Genomic DNA, 16,786 nt, shown 5'->3' on the forward strand with positions numbered 1-16,786 from the left:
CACCAGTGCAGCAGTATATGTGGAGTTGATCACATGACACTCCAGGACATTCCTGTACCACCCTGGGCTGTCTCCTAGCAACCGCCCCATCTCCATGGCGACCCCTCTGACTTGGTACCATTCAAAGTCCCATCATGAAGCCTGTCGTTGTCATAGAAACGACCATCTCCTACACTACCATCACAACCATTGCAGAGGGTGAAATGTGTCGTTGATTGAGTTATCATAGCAACCATCATTACTAAAATGGTGTCTTGTTTGATATGTTGTATTATATATGTAAATGATCAATGAGTTTATGCAAATGTCGTTAATAAAACCTTGTTTGTGTTCAGAAATAAACTAATGTAAATAATGGTTTGAACTCTTTCTTTTAAATCAACACACCCTCAAATATCACTTGCCGCTTAAAGCGTGTTTGGATATATGTGTTTATCTGAATATATGTATGCATATATATACGTGTTTATATATATGTATGTGTGTATACATATGTATGTATATATATATGTATATGTGTGTTTAATAGCCGATATGTGTTTATTTATATATATGAATTCAGTATATTATATACTGTCTGGCAGTACAACATACATCAATTAAAAGACAAAGTAAAACCTGTTGGACAAGCTTTCCTGCAGGCAGAAACCACCCCGCGCATGCGCAGTCCAACCCCCCTGATTTATCTCCCCGCGAAGCCCCTCCCTCTTCCCACTTTGATTAGCTGAACATACAGATTGACAGCTAAAACCTTTCAATAAGTGCACACGGGAACAACAAATGCAATACAAAATCGTTAACAATCCCAGGATCGCTACAATATAAAAATATATCTATCTATGTCTATATCTATATAGATATAGAGATAGATAGATAGATAGATAGATAGATAGATAGATAGATAGATAGATAGATAGATAGATAGATGGTTAGATCAAATATAGCAGGGGACGGATGAATAGTTAATTTCCCCCTAGATTGCGGAACGAGATTCAAAGAGGGTTCATGTCCAGGGGTCTAGAACAAAAAACTTCAATCAGTGGAAATTCACTTTTCAGGTTAAACAGACAGAATCACTTGGCCATTGTTACTGCAGACTTGCTGAACTCCTGCAATTGCATAATTAGTTTTCACGTGTCGTGGGGGAGGAGGTGTGTATGTGGGGGGGGGGCTCCTCCGTCTCGTGTTGCTGCAAAGGGGAGCGCGGCGGCAGAAAAAGTTCAACAGTGTGTGTTGTGATGCCATACGGCGCGCATCTGCTGTTCCGCACGGTAACCGGCACGACCGCGAGTGGCGAGAGTTGTGATGCTGCAAAAGTTTTCCTAGTTCGGGCTGAGCTGGCCCGTGCGTGCGGTACCGTAGAACCGGCGAACACCGGAGGACACTTCAACTTGTTCAATGCTCAAGTGACTGCGTTTCACTCCTGACTCAGCATACCCCACCAGGTTAGTCAAACTGGAAAGGATTTGGCAAAAGCCATGGAGAGGATTGGATCTGCTGGCACAGTGGCGTAGTTCTCATGTGTTTTGCAACTGTTGTGTTGGTGAATAGGTTCGCTATGCATATTAAAGTTATATTAACTCTTAAAGATAAAGTAACGTTCCTTTAAAAAAAAAGAAAAGACAAAATGGCCTATGTGTATGCCGGTGTGGGACCCCTGGAGCGAGGACGGGGGGGAGGGGGCGAGAGGTGGGAAAAACACACTGCTGACGACGATGGCATGCATGGTAGAGGGTGCGACCCGAACGGACTCAGGGATGGTAATTGGAACGACCAGACATACTCAGGGGTGATGAGATTTATCAATGCAGCATTCTTTAACATAATGCATGCCCACGTGACGTGTCGTTAAGGTCGTGGGGGACTGTGCACGAACTCAAATGACGTGAGATGGTCTTGGCACTCCGCCATAGCGATACAACTCAGTTTTAGACTCGGCCTGTAGCATATGTTTTACAGAGCCTGGTTCCCATCGCCCCCATGACCCCAGAGTACTCGTAAGTTAACCGATCATGGCACCATGGGGCCCTAAGGGCCAGACTAAAGGTTTGTTACTGGCTTCCAGGGCCCCTCTAGACCAGAGTACTAGTGTTAACCCTAGTTTTACTGTTTTGACTAAGTGCTAATGTATTGTCCAGGCACCCAGGGCCCTGCAGTAACTGAGCACCAGTGTGTTTTACCGGTACCCAGGGCCCTGCAGTAACTGAGCACCAGGGTGTTTTACCGGTACCCAGGGCCCTGCAGTAACTGAGCACCAGTGTGTTTTACCGGTACCCAGGGCCCTGCAGTAACTGAGCACCAGTATGGCAAGCCGAATTGTCATTTATTAACTAAGTTTGACTATCCGGAATTTACATTGTAGATATCAACAACTTCATTCAAGATATCTGTAATGTAGTTGTGACTAGTCGAAACGACAGTTAGAGATATCTGTAATTCAGTTTTGACTAGGGCGAAACTGAATTACAGATATCTGCAATGACTTCACGGAAAACGACATTCAACTCGTCACACATCTTAAATGACAATTGCAGATATCTGTTATTCAGTTTCGCCTAGGCAGAATGAAAGTTAAAGATCCAGGACCCAGGGCCCTGCAGTAACTGAGCACCAGTGTGTTTTACCGGGACCCAGGGACCTGCAGTAACTGAGCACTAGTGTGTTTTACCGGTACCCAGGGCCCTGCAGTAACTGAGCACCAGTGTGTTTTACCGGTACCCAAGGCCCTGCAGTAACTGAGCACCAGTGTGTTTTACCGGTACCCAGGGCCCTGCAGTAACTGAGCACCAGTGTGTTTTACCGGTACCCAGGGCCCTGCAGTAACTGAGCACCAGTGTGTTTTACCGGTACCCAGGGCCCTGCAGTAACTGAGCACCAGTGTGTTTTACCGGTACCCAGGGCCCTGCAGTAACTGAGCACCAGTGTGTTTTACCGGTACCCAGGGCCCTGCAGTAACTGAGCACCAGTGTGTTTTGCTCTAATTGGCTGACCCGGACCCTGAGTCCGGCTCACGGTTCACCATGACCAGAGAGTTTGGTTATGAGCGTCAACATGTTGTCTGTAAACACATTGTGGACCATAACTTTTTTACTGCACGTTTGTTGGTCTGTCTGTCGTCTGGGCAGTAAACACCTCTCTTCTCAAGTCTGGCAGGGACAGAAATAACCAGCCGACAAAAATAGTCCTGTTGACCGTCTGGGTGTGCTGAGTAAGGACCCCCCCCATCCCATCCCATCAGACAGTACAGTTAGTACCCCGACCTACGGGGGACCGATCCTCGCCAGGTCCCTGGGCTAAAATTAAAGACGTAAGATATTGACCCTGCGCTGACTTTAAGGATGTGAGTAGTTTGCCCTGGGATGACTTTAAGGATGTGAGCTTAGGACTCTGAGCTAGCATTAAGGATTTGAGCTACTGATTCTAAGCTTACACTAAGGATGTGAGCTATGGACTCTGGGCTAATATTAAGGATGTGAGCTATGGACTCTGAGCTAACATTTAGGATGTGAGCGATGTACTCCGAGCTAACATTTAGGATGTGAGCTAACATTAAGGATGTGAGCTATGGACACTGATAGATGTGTCTCATCGACATATGATTCTTCAGCATGTGAAAAATCTACAGCCCTCACCAACAGATTTTCCACACACACACACACGCGCACACACACACACACACACACACACACACACACACACACACACACACACACACACACACACACACACACACACACACACACACACACACACACACACACACACACACACACACTCTTGTACAACACTTACACCTCTTACAACACACATACATCTCTTGCAACACACACGCACAACATGGACCACACCAGAACAGGGGCGGCACCGACTCAGGAGGTGGAGAGGGTTGCCTGGCAACCAAAAGGTTGCTAGTTTGATCCCCAACTCCTACTAGCTGTGAGTGTTGATGGGTCCCTGAGATACATAACCCTAACTTCTCCCAATGAGCTGGCTGTTGCTTTGCATGGCTGAGGCCGCTGTCTGTCTTTTAAATGGGTCGATTTTAGGCCATAGTTGTAAAGTGCTTTGAATGGCCACTGGTTAGGAAAAGCGCTATATAGATCTGTGCAGTCCATTTACCATCTACAGCACACACACCTCATACAGGTGTTCTCTACAAGATTCATATCACACGCCGTTAATTCAGCCCTTTTGATTAACTGATTATCCCATTGTTGTCAGTAGATCATGAACTTCTGTCGACCTAACATTCTTTCTCTTTACTCTACACAACATACTTTACTCTGCATATGCAAAATGCAACTCTGGCTCGCATGGCTCTATGAAACCTTTTAGGAGGTCGCGCAGCATCGGAAACCCTGGTCTGCCTACACGCCCCTTTTATAAAGGGGTTTACTTTGGATTTCATACAATAAAGTCAGTCAACAGTTATCTTCTATCAGATGCAGATAGTCAAAGGGCATCTTCTATCAGATATATCGCAGAAGGCAGCAGTTCTCATCTATTAAGTTAATACACACATGCTTACTTGTTAGTTATTTGAGCCTCTCCTGAAAAATTATAAAATGATTTGCGTCCAAACTAAAAAATGTATGCAAACCAAAACGTGTGGACACTACGCATAAGCAAACTACCAATATAAGCAGCACATTCCGTTCCCAGTCTGGTCCCATCACCTTCTCACCTAAAGCTGACCAAAACGCAGTTCATTAATTTTCTGCCGCAGTTTGTTTGTTCAGTCCGCACAAGAGTTGTCTACTATCTTCGAAATATCTCCATAGTGATTAAGTTGGATTGAAAGTACCCTTTCTTAAAGGACTTTGTGGTCTGTTGGTTAGTATCTCCACATCTATGCATATACCCCGCTCAATTTGACGTGTTTTTTTTATCAAGTTTAGAGGTTAGAGTCTGATAGATTTTTAGCAAATCAATAACATGGTTGTGCCACAATTACCTCAAACTAGATGAATAATGGCACTGACTCAATAGTTTTGACGCTGCAAAAGAGGAATAATGTCAGGTCTGCACTCATTTTATTTTCTATTGAAGATTAAAACCAAGTCTGAAATCTTGGTGTAATTATAGCCTCGCGCCTAAACTCTAAAAGCCATGTAAAGTCATTGTCTAGTGTTGTGTTTCATTGTCCAGTGTTGTGTGTCCCTATCCAGAAGATTGATGTCGTCCATGGCTGACCCAACTGCAATGCATCCTGGGAAGCGGCAGTGGGGGGCTCCGCCTCCAGATGGGGGGTGGGGTTGGGTCATCGTCGGCTGCTGCTTCATGGTTACAGTTTGTACCCGTGCTGTTACAAGGTAACACACACACAACGGGGCGGATTAACCAATCCCACGCTCACACACCCACACCCAAACGTAGGTTACTAGTGTCAGACGCTCTGACTTGGACTAGATAACACACACTGTTAAGGTTCCAGCCTTTGGTAAATAGATACGTTAACCTAAACCGAAAGTAGGCCAGCAACTCCAAGTATGTCTTTGGTGACGGCTTGAGGACACTTCAACCTGGCCAGAAATTTCAACGGTGGGCATGGATGGGTTTGGGTATCATTATCCCCCATGCGTCCGGGTGGCAGCTCTGATCTGTTCTGTGTCATTACGAAATATGTTTACTCCAGTATGATGTGTAAGAATTTATATATAGATATGTCTGCGTATGTATTTGTTACAGAGTTTCCGTTGGCCGGTTATTACCGGTCATTGACCGGGAAGCACCGAAAATTCTAAATGTCCCAGGTCAGAATGACCAATGGAAATGATTCTATGAAACAATTTGAATTGTGTTTAAATATGCTACATTGGTCATTTGTTCAGCCAATTCATATTAAACGATGAGGGTTTTGATTGACCCGACCCGGCCCGCCGATATTTCCCACCACTATCCTTGAGCCGGGTCGGGCCGGGCCTTCGATCGTTTTTTTTTGTTGTTGTTTTTTATCACTGCTTTATTGGCCTAATCTGAGGAGAAATCTATGCCATAAACAGAAATATTATACGCCTTTATTACACGGGTCTTCTCAATGCCGTTCACTTGCATGGTCTATACATTATTCCTGTATATTTAGCAGAGTAGGCCTAAGTAACAAATGTGTACAATGTTACACATGCATTAAAAGTCGGGTTGAAATCGGGCTCGGGCTCATAATTACAGTTAACGTGTCGGGCCGGGCTCGGGCTCATAATTACAGTTAACGTGTCGGGCCGGGCTCGGGCTCATAATTACAGTTAACGTGTCGGGCCGGGCTCAGGCTCATAATTAGTTAACGTGTCGGGCCGGGCTCAGGCTCATAATTAGTTAACGTGTCGGGCCAGGCTCGGGCTCATAATTAGTTAACGTGTCGGGCCAGGCTCGGGCCGGTGCGGGCTTGATTTCCTGGGCCCGATCTGAACTCTAATAATGACTGCTCAGCGAAGCCGCCTTGGGGAAGGAAGGGTCGCGAGGCTTATGCACGTTGCAAGCAGCAGAGACACTCTCGATGCATTTGACTCGTCAGCAGCGGCATGCTTAACAGCTGCCAAATATCGAAAGAAAAAACAAAACGTCCAACTCACATGACCGGCACCTATTATTTTCTAGCGGAAGCTCTGAATTGTTAATCTCTCTCTCTCTCTCTCTCGCTCTCGCTCTCGCTCTCTCTCTCTAGGTGTATCTCAATCTTCTTTGTAGAATTCCAGGCGCATTTTGGAGGAGACTATTCTGGGACTGCCTGGATACACAGTCTAGTTGACTGTACCACTATGCTCTGTGGTAAGACCCAGAACTGTCCCATAATACAGAAGCAGGAATTTACCACTATGTGGAACCAGGGCTGGAGCATTATATTGTATAGAGCCTGAGCCATACCATTATCCAATATAGAACCAGGACCGTACTATTATGATACATAGAGCATGGAATGTGCCATTATGTTGAATATAAATAGGACTGTAAGATGTAAGACCCAGGACTTAACCAGTATGTAGATGCAGGACAGAACCATTATATTATGCAGAACCATGACTGCACCATATGTTTGTAGCTCCTAGCTCTATAGCAACCAGGAGGACCGCGACCAGGCGGTCCAACCCAGTGATTCAATTTATGTTTGTGTGTGTGTGTGTAGCTCCACTAAGTGGCGCTGTAGCCACCTAGTGGTCCATCCAGGGATTACATTTATATATGTGTGTGTGTGTGTGTTTGGCTCCACTAGGTAGCGCTATAGCCACCAGGTGGTCCAGCTAGGGACTGTATTTATATGTGTGTGTGTGTGTGTGTGTGTGTGTGTGTGTGTGTGTAGCTCCACTAGGCAGCGCTGTAGCCACCAGGTGGTCCAGCCGGGTGTCGGTGGTGCTGGGGGGTCTCCTGTCCTCCTCCGGTCTCCTGCTCAGCTCCTTCTGCTCCAGCCTGGAGGGGCTGTACCTCACCCTGGGTGTCATCACTGGTAACGTGTACTAACTCCTATCACTATTGTTCCACACCACATGTACTCACTGGTAGTGTATATATTATATTACTTTATGCTATAATAAAGTTACTATTATGCTATAGGGAGGTCACAGAGTCTGAGGTCACGTGATTAGGATGGTCTCCCGGCTAACTGGTGAGGCCAATCGCAACCGTTTGACCGCACGGAGGAACGCTCTCTGCGAGCGGCGTACAGATTAAAACATCCAAGATGGCTGTCCCCGAGGGCTGACACTGTGTCGTATCGCTGCTCTGATTGGTTGTGGGTCGTTCAGACGGCGTCCGGAGGCGTCCTGGCCGGCGCGCGTTGATAAGGCCCCGTGGGATTGTATAATGAACTGAGAGGTTCCAGACTAATTGGGTCCAGAGCGATTGTCTGTTATTAATAGCGCGGGTCGGCTGTTCCGAAATAACAGACCTCTGAAGGCCTTCATTTACTATTCATAATCAAGTATTCAACCAAGCTGTTTAGTAAACTATTAAATACACTATTTATGCTGTATATATAATGTTTATATTATATATACTCACTAGCTTATTATTATATTATAATATATAGGTTCCCTAATATAAAGCATTATATTTCATTAGACACTCTCTTTCTCTCTCTACCTCTCTTTCCCACTCATAGTATAAACATACTATATATACTATACTACAACTAAACTGAAAGTGTGTGTGTGTGTGTGTGTGTGTGTGTGTGTGTGTGTGTGTGTGTGTGTGTGTGTGTGTGTGTGTGTGTGTGTGTGTGTGTGTGTGTGTGTGTGTGTGTGTGTGTGTGTGTTCCCCCCCCCAGGTGTGGGCTTCGCCCTGTGCTACACCCCCGCCATCGCCACGGTGGGCTGCTACTTTAGCCGCCGCAAGGCGCTGGCGTACGGCATCGCCATGTCGGGCAGCGGCATCGGCACCTTCGTCCTGGCCCCGGCCGTCCAGATCCTCATCGACTACTACAGCTGGAGGGGCGCCCTCCTCATCCTCAGTGGCCTCGTGGCCAACCTGTGTGTGTGTGGCGCCCTGCTTCGTCCCAACACCAACGGCCACAACCCGGACATAGAGGAGCGGGGTAAGGAGCCGAGGCGGTGGGGGTCGATGTTACAATTGTTCCGTTGACACCGAAATCTTTATTTTTCTTAAAAATTGTCACGACAAATGTAGAGGCCACAACGTCATCTTGTTTGTAGTCAATGAGTGATACGAGGGTGCTCAAGTGTAGTCGCCGTGAGTCGATTCACATCAACTGTGTTCTCTTCTGTCCTGCCAGAAAAACGTACGATCGCTCGTTTTTTTTAATCGAATCCATTTTGTGTTGCCACTCACGAAAGGCGATTTCCCCGCTGGCTCCCGTCGCTAGTGAGGGTCGCGGACAGCAGGAGGGGCCCATGAGAGGACAGACACGTACAGACAGGGAGAGGCAGACAGACAGGTAGATGACGCGAACAGAGATGTGATGTGAAATGTCTTGTCTCCAGGTAACCAGTACCAGGGAGAAAAACCCCCTAAGGAAACGTCGCTCCTTCAGGATCCTACGCTCCTTAAGGATCCTACTCTCCTTAAGGATCCTACCCTCCTTAAGGAGCCTTCGGTCGCCGCCTCGCTGACGTCTCTTCAGCGGCCTTCAGGAGTTGACGTCGCAGACCACGCCCCCTCTTCCAGCTGCAAGCCAATCGGAGGGCGGCGCCTCAGTTCCTGCTTCCTGTCCAGCAGGGACTACGAGTTCCTGCTGCTGCCTGACTTCGTGTGTCTGGCCATGTCCTTCCTTCTCCTGGCCAGTGGCTGCAGCCTGCCCTTCGTGTACCTGGTGCCCTACGCCCTGAACTCCGGGGTCAGCAGCCAGAACGCGGCGCTCCTCATGTCCACCCTGGGCGCCGTGGGCATCGTAGGAAACATCACCTTCGGCTGGCTCACCGACAGGAGGTACCGTTATGCTGTATTAAATGGCCGCAGTATGTATTGTACTGCAGTATTAAAGTCGGTGTGTATAGTAGGGGTGGGAAAATTAATAGATTCTTCGATGCATCGTGATTCTCACTAGAACGATTCTGTCTCGATGCAGATAAATTAATAAATGGAAATAAAAAAAAATATATATAGAAAAATAATTATTTTTTTTATTTTTTTTGCCTGCTGCAACATTCTGTTCGCCAGAGAGGGATAATTTTTGTAATTTTAAAATCATTGAATTTATCTTCAGTGTGTATTGGCCAATCTGATTTGTCTTGACACGATTGCGATTCAGCCTACGCATCGAATGCAAACTCACAGCCAGACACAAGAACTTCTAATTCAACAGCAGCTTTTTCTTTAATGACATAGAAAAGAAAGATTGGAAAGAAAATAAAACTGAAACCTATTTTTTGCATGCTTCCATATTGTGTTATATTGCAAGCTTCATTGATTATTGCATTGTTCATAGAAAGTCATAGAAATATTCGTGTCAAAAGCTTTCTCTCTTATGAAATATTAGATAAGTTAATTAATCTGTTGATGTCTTTAATGATCATCACAAAAAGTAGGCAGTGATTAGCAAACTCGGTAGCAAACCCAGATGTATATATATATTTTTGAAAATTACGAATGGAAATGTACATAAAAAAAATTGTTGCATCGAGATGCATCGATAATCGCTTCAGAATCGAATCGTTGACCTCATAATCGGAATCGAATCGTGAGGTGCCAAGAGATTCCCACCCCTAGTACAGTATATATTAGCCTGGCCTGCGTGGGCTGGGGATGGCTCAGTTCTAGAAGCTTCACTCCTTTTGTACTGTAGTGGTATGTATTATACTGTAGTATAATAGAAGGGATCATTCCGTTCCGCGATTCTGATTGGCTCGCAGCTGATGTAAAATACTGACACCTGTGTGACCCCAGAACAATTTGTTAAATGATTACCCCGCCAATCTCAAAGTTTGCTAGTCTGTGTTGCTTGGCATCTATTCTGCTGTCTTGAGGAACTATATTGCTTGGCAGTTTTTTTATTATATATATATTATTAACTATATTATTTTTTTATTATATATATATTATTAACTATATTTTATTATATATATTATGTCACTATCAAAAAAAAAAATCAGTATGTATCTGTTCTTTTGTGAAATCTTGGAGAGTAACCGTTTCCGATTCACTTATTCTTGTGTGTGTGTGTGTGTGTGTGTGTGTGTGTGTGTGTGTGTGTGTGTGTGTGTGTGTGTGTGTGTGTGTGTGTGTGTGTGTGTGTGTGTGTGTGTGTGTGTGTGTGTGTGTGTGTGTGTGTGTGTGTGTGTGTGTGTGTGCACAGGTGTCTGAAGCCATATCGCCGGGCGTGTTACACTGTTGCCGTGGCGATGGAAGGCGTGTGTTGTGTGTGTGTCCCCTTGCTTTGCACCTTCTACCAGCTCCTCCCCTTCTCCGTGCTCTACGGGTACTTTGACGGGGCCTACGTGGCTCTCATCCCCGTGGTAACCAGCGACGTCGTCGGCCCCGCCCACCTCTCCTCCGCTCTGGGCGTCGTCTACTTCCTGCACGCCATCCCCTACCTGATTAGTCCGCCCGTAGGAGGTAACGCGCGCACACACACACACACACACACACACACACACACACACACACACACACACACACACACACACACACACACACACACACACACACACACACACACACACACACACACACACACACACACACACACACACACACACACTAAATAAATACACACACACACACACACACACACACACACTAAATAAATACACACACACTAAATAAATACACACACACTAAATAAATACACATCACAACACTCACACACAGTTATACACAGACACACACGCACTCAAACCGTGCACAGAAACACACACAGTATAAGACATAGTCACACACACACAAACACACACACACAATAAATAAATAAATAAATATACACACACACACACAAACACTCTCACACTCACAAACAAACACACTCTTACACAAAGCAATACACACCATATACATTACACACACAATATATACACACACACACACTGTATAACATATAGTAACACACTTTAATCGAAAGCAAAAGTGGTGCAAAACACTTTTGGCATGCTGGCCTGGGTAACCCTGTCGGGGGGAGTAACCATAGCTTTATCTGCGTGGGGACATTAGTAGTGGTTGCATCACGCTTGCAGCTGTCAGCCTGCAGCCTGATTATGCAATACTAAGTAGACAAACAAGAAGAGTGGTAGGTTATCCTGCCCAGGGCACTCATTAATAGTCTGTCAGCATCTCTACATCCCGAACAACCATTACTGGCTAGAAATAGCTAACAAGTTATCTAACTAGCCTCAATGGCAATTGCACCATTTAGCCTGACTAGAAAACAAGCCAACTTGCCTCGACAGCAACCAAGCTAACTAGCCTCGTTATCAACCAAGCTAGCTAGCCTCCATGGCAACTATCTAAATATCCTGCCTCAGTAACAGCCAAGCTATCTAGCCTCCCTTGCAATTAAGCTTACTAAGCTCTATGCCAGGCAAAGTTATTAGCTTCTATCTACTCCGTCCTACTCCACACCAGTTCGTATGTATCCCCCCTTCACTGTAAAGTGTCTTTGAGTGTCTAGAAAAGCGCTATATAAATTAAATCCATTATTATTATTATATTATGTTTGAAGCGCCTGAGTGCTGACCAAAAACATTGGGTGGCTAATAAAATAGTAGCTACTAAAAACAGCTTCTTAACATCTGGCCAGTGTACCGGTCACTGACGCCTGACCTTTGACCCTGTGCACCTCTTCCTCAGGATGGTTGGTCGACAAGACGGGGAGCTACGCCGCCACCTTCTTCCTCAGTGGCACCGCCCTCCTGGCCAGCGCGTCGGTCCTCTCCACCATCGCCTGGATACAACACTGTCGGCGCCACGCGTCATTGAAGGCGTCACCCGTGGCAACCAAGGCTAACATCTCTAAGGACACTGAGCCCCTCCCCCTTGGCCTAGCCAACCAATCGGACTGCTTCATTGTTTATAACAAAGAGGCTAAAGACGCGATGCCCGCAGACAGCCAGGCGATAGCTTCCTAGCAGTGACTCACAGTGTGATGCTAGCTATGCTAAGCATAATGGCTGCATAGCCGTAGCTCACACTGTGACCCTAAAGATGCTAGCTATGCTAAGCATAATGGCTGCATAGCAGTAGCTCACACTGTGACGCTAAAAATGCTAGAGATGCAAAGCCTAGTTAATGACAGTGGACCAAAGTACTGGCAATACCAAAGAGCATTCAAAGAGTAAGTGATCAAATACCTCAAAGGAAAAGTATCGCTGATCATATGTGACGGGGTGAATTTATGGAATTGGAATTCTACCATAATGGACTTTATGGTATTGGACTTAGAAATTGGACTTAACAACCTAATTGTATTGTACACTTGTTTTGTTGCTAAGTGTGTCAGGAAGGCAGGCCGGCTTAATGGGATATGAATCAAAAAGTCACATATGCCATTATTCCCTGCTCTCAGTGAGCTTGTTAGATGATAAAGTCTCCGTAGACTTTGAACAACTTCAAAATTGGTGTTATAGCACCCAGAAAACGGCAGGTCTATGGCCAACTTGAAGCGCCACATTGGTCCTCCCATCCCCACAGCGTCACACGGTACACACCTGTACTGTACCTGTACAGTCAAATCGTCTAACAGGCCCCCTGGTCTTGTTCTCATCTCTCAACGGAGCGCCTTGAAGGGCGTGCTTTGACTGTGCTTCCGGTGGATGGATGTCTGCTCCCGTTTGCGTTTGCTTTGTCAAATCCCTCGTCAAAAGTCTTTACATTTCAATTTCTTCATTGTTCTAGTCATGTTCTGACGGTTCTCTCTCTATAAACCGACATATACAGCTGACAGAAAGTAAGAGAAAGGATCTGGGAGATTCAGGAGAGCAGACGTGCCTTCTCCCAGCCCACACCGCTGCCTGCAATTGGATAACATTAATGATTGTGTTAGGGATCAGCCCTCATACATTGCGTTGACTATTGTTCCCTGTGTTCAACCGCTTATGCAAACACAACAGTTCCAAAGTATATCTGTCCTGAAACCCGGTTAAAGAGTTACTGGTGGTCGAGCTCCAGGCCAAGTATAGAAGAACAGAAATCTGAGGTCAATGAGGTAGTACCAAACCTGATAAATGTTACACAACCAACACCCGGAATGCTTCTAACTGTTGAAGGCCTTATAATCTTCTTTCTATTCAAATTTGGGGACTGTTAAATATTGTTCAAAGAGTAAGTGATCAAATACCTCAAAGGAAAAGTATGGCTGATCATATGTGACGGGGTGAATTTATGGAATTGGAATTCTACCATAATGGACTTTATGGTATTGGACTTAGAAATTGGACTTAACCACCTAATTGTATTGTACACTTAATTTGTATTGTACACTTAATTTGTATTGTACACTTAATTGTATTGTACACTTAATTTCCTGACACACTTAGTGTGTCAGGAAAGCAGGCCGGCTTAATGGGATATGAATCAAAGTCACATTTGCCATTATTCCCTGCTCTCAGTGAGCTTGTTAGATGATAAAGTCCCCGTAGACTTTAAACAACTTCTAAATTGGTGTTATAGCACCCAGAAAACGGCAGGTCTATGGTCAACTCGAAGCGCCACATTGGTCCTCCCATCCCCACAGCGTCACACGGTACACACCTGTACTGTACCTGTACAGTCAAATCGTCAAACAGGCCCCCTGGTCTTGTTCTCATCTCTCAACGGAGCGCCTTGAAGGGCGTGCTTTGACTGTGCTTCCGGTAGATGGATGTCTGCTCCCATTTGCGTTTGCTTTGTCAAATCCCTCGTCAAAAGTCTTTACATTTCAATCTCAATTTCTTCGTTGTTCTAGTCATGTTCTGACGGTTCTCTATCGTATCGAGACCATCTCTCCACTCCGTTACATATTCCATATGTACGGGATTGGAGAGATGGTCTCTTCACTCAGAGAACCAGGGTTACCACGGGTTACCTCGAGCTACAGGCCAAGTATAGAAGAACAGAAATCGGAGGTCAATAAGGTAGTACCGTACCTGATAAATGTTACACAATTAACACCCTGAATGTTTCTAACTGTTGAAGGCCTTATAATCTTCTTTCTATTCAAATTTGGGGAATGTTAAATATTGTTGAGCTTAATGTTTTCTTGTTCCATGTTTCAATGAGCTTTATTTTTGTCATTATTGTTTGACATATTTTTGTTGTTGTTCGAACCGAATCATTGTACTTGTGCCATGACGTTAATTACATTGTATTATCAGGGACCTTAATGTTATAATCGATATGCCTTGTGATGGTCCTAACACTTGATTTTACAAAAGATGTAAAGTTTTTCTCTTTAGGTTGAGGTGGATGTAGTTTTCCTTGTTGACCAGAAGAGGGAGACTGATATTCTTTGTAACCAAAGCATTTCTCTCAGCTTACTTGACAAACTGACTTCCTTCTAACTCAGGAACATGTTCTATTGGATAGAAATATCCAATCGAGAAATAATAAATTAATAAATATCTTACCATATTTTTGCTATCTTTTTCATCTCGTATCCAAAAACCGGATTGCTGAGTAGTATATGGTTGTTTCGGATGTTAACTTTGTACTTTGAAGTAGTTAACATTCGGAACTCCAATGTACGATTGAACAACCTTTTGAAAAGGTTAATGGTCATTGTATAAAAATGCTGCTGATTACGATACTTGATTTTGAGTACTAAAGTGTGACGTCACGTTTCCATAACAACCGATTTTTGGTTCCACATAAACCAAATGAACATGGGGGAAATCTTATGACATAAGAAAAGGAACGATTTTTTTTTGCGAATGATTTGCGAGTTTGCTTTACCAATGATGTAAGTGTGCACTCACAGTAGGCCATCTGGCCGTGGCCGTTGGCCGTTTTCACACCTAACCGTGCTCAACTGGCCCCATTGTTCTCTGGCCTGCACTCACACTAGTAGGCTCTTGTAAATACGACATCACGTCGTCACCAAGCATCCGCTGCATGGACCATAATAAAGTCTGCCTTCTCTATGGGACCAACGCACCAACATGAACCAACAGTTGAACCGCTTGACGCCATGTTTACCGTTTAATGGGAAAGAAGGCTCGTCGCCTTTATTATGTCCATGGACTATACGTCATCCAGCTCAGGTTGCGTAGCCGCGCGTGTGCGCTTGTCGGCTCATTAGCATCTGTACCGTTGCGGCCCGTACCGTAGCAGCACACCTCTCCCAAGTGGCCAAGTTGGCCTGGCCCGACTGGCCACACTCACACTGGCAGATTTGAGCACGGTTAGGTGTGAAATGGGCCACGGCCAGATGGCCTAGTGTGAGTGCACCCTAAGTAATATTGAGACTGGGCCAACTTACCGTTACATTATAAACTTTCATGCTAGCGCGAAATTTTCCTTTTAATACCCCAGGGGCACTGGTGTAGTCCAGGGTATACGCGGGTATACCCACTTATTTTTCAGTCAGCATTGCGTAAAACCACTTCTAAATCCCCCCAGATGCGAACCATTCAGAAGTATCTGCAAGCCAAATTTCCCACTTTTTCCTGTGCGTTCACACCAAACGCGACGGCGCGACAGGATCCCATACAAAGTGAACGTAGAGACGCGAATCGGGCGAATTTATCGTGAGAGAAAACCGGCGACAAGTGTTGATTTGCGAGCCACACTTTCGCCGTGCACAGGCGAGCGCGTTCACGAGGATTTGTGGTGCGAAAAATCGCATGAGTTGAAATATCTCAACATTGACACGAATTTCGCGTGATGACAGCCAATCAGCGTTCAACAGCGTGGCCACTGAGCTACTCTGCCTTTTATTGGCTAATACTCGCTGCCTTTACTGATTAGATTGTTGAATAATTTGAATGATGTTACTGGTTCAATCATCATTTGATATTTATATTGATATTATCTTTATCTAACGAGATGATTGATGTGTAAGAGAATGATGTGCGTTTTTTTTAATCTAAGGTGAAATATGAACGAGGATGCATTGTCAAATTCAGATCTGAAGTTTTTTATTTAAATAAATGTTCAAAAAATTGCTGAAACACCATGTTTGCCTCATCTATATTTTACATTCATGCTCTCGACACCTTTAATTGTTTCACAATAACATTTTCTACATCATTGTTTACGTCTCTGCTTGCCTCGCATGCCTCACCTGAAGTTATCTGGCGCCCCCGAGGGGAGGGAGGGGGCGTGTCTCACACTAGAAAACCGCCTGCAAAACTGTAGATGGGCTGTTAACCTTTTCCAATCATTATTACGGTTATTAATAAGGAGTTGCATGCTAAATGTATATTGTATATAG

At 45.0% G+C, this 16,786-nt stretch overlaps 1 protein-coding gene across 1 annotated transcript; it reads left to right on the forward strand.

The window, feature by feature from the left end:
* The first annotated feature begins 1,191 nt into the window (after positions 1–1,191).
* Positions 1,192–16,488, forward strand: LOC130371489 (monocarboxylate transporter 12-B-like). Its single transcript, XM_056577281.1, has 8 exons — positions 1,192–1,445; positions 5,169–5,312; positions 6,662–6,765; positions 7,295–7,438; positions 8,258–8,524; positions 8,931–9,375; positions 10,742–11,001; positions 12,229–16,488. Exons 2-8 carry the CDS (start codon positions 5,176–5,178, stop codon positions 12,504–12,506), a joined length of 1,635 nt encoding a protein of 544 aa, XP_056433256.1. The 5' UTR covers positions 1,192–1,445; positions 5,169–5,175; the 3' UTR covers positions 12,507–16,488.
* The last annotated feature ends 298 nt before the right edge of the window (positions 16,489–16,786 follow it).

The sequence above is a fragment of the Gadus chalcogrammus genome, chromosome 18 (genome assembly GCF_026213295.1).
Source record: "Gadus chalcogrammus isolate NIFS_2021 chromosome 18, NIFS_Gcha_1.0, whole genome shotgun sequence".
NCBI classification, from domain to species: Eukaryota; Metazoa; Chordata; class Actinopteri; order Gadiformes; family Gadidae; genus Gadus; species Gadus chalcogrammus.

Coding starts and splice junctions, on each gene's coding strand:
- LOC130371489 (XM_056577281.1), top strand. CDS start 5,176: ATGTCGTCCATGGCTGACCCAACTGCAATGCATCCTGGGAAGCGGCAG. Junction 5,313..6,661: donor TGTACCCGTGCTGTTACAAG/GTAACACACACA, acceptor CTCTCTCTCTAG/GTGTATCTCAATCTTCTTTG. Junction 7,439..8,257: donor CACCCTGGGTGTCATCACTG/GTAACGTGTACT, acceptor TCCCCCCCCCAG/GTGTGGGCTTCGCCCTGTGC.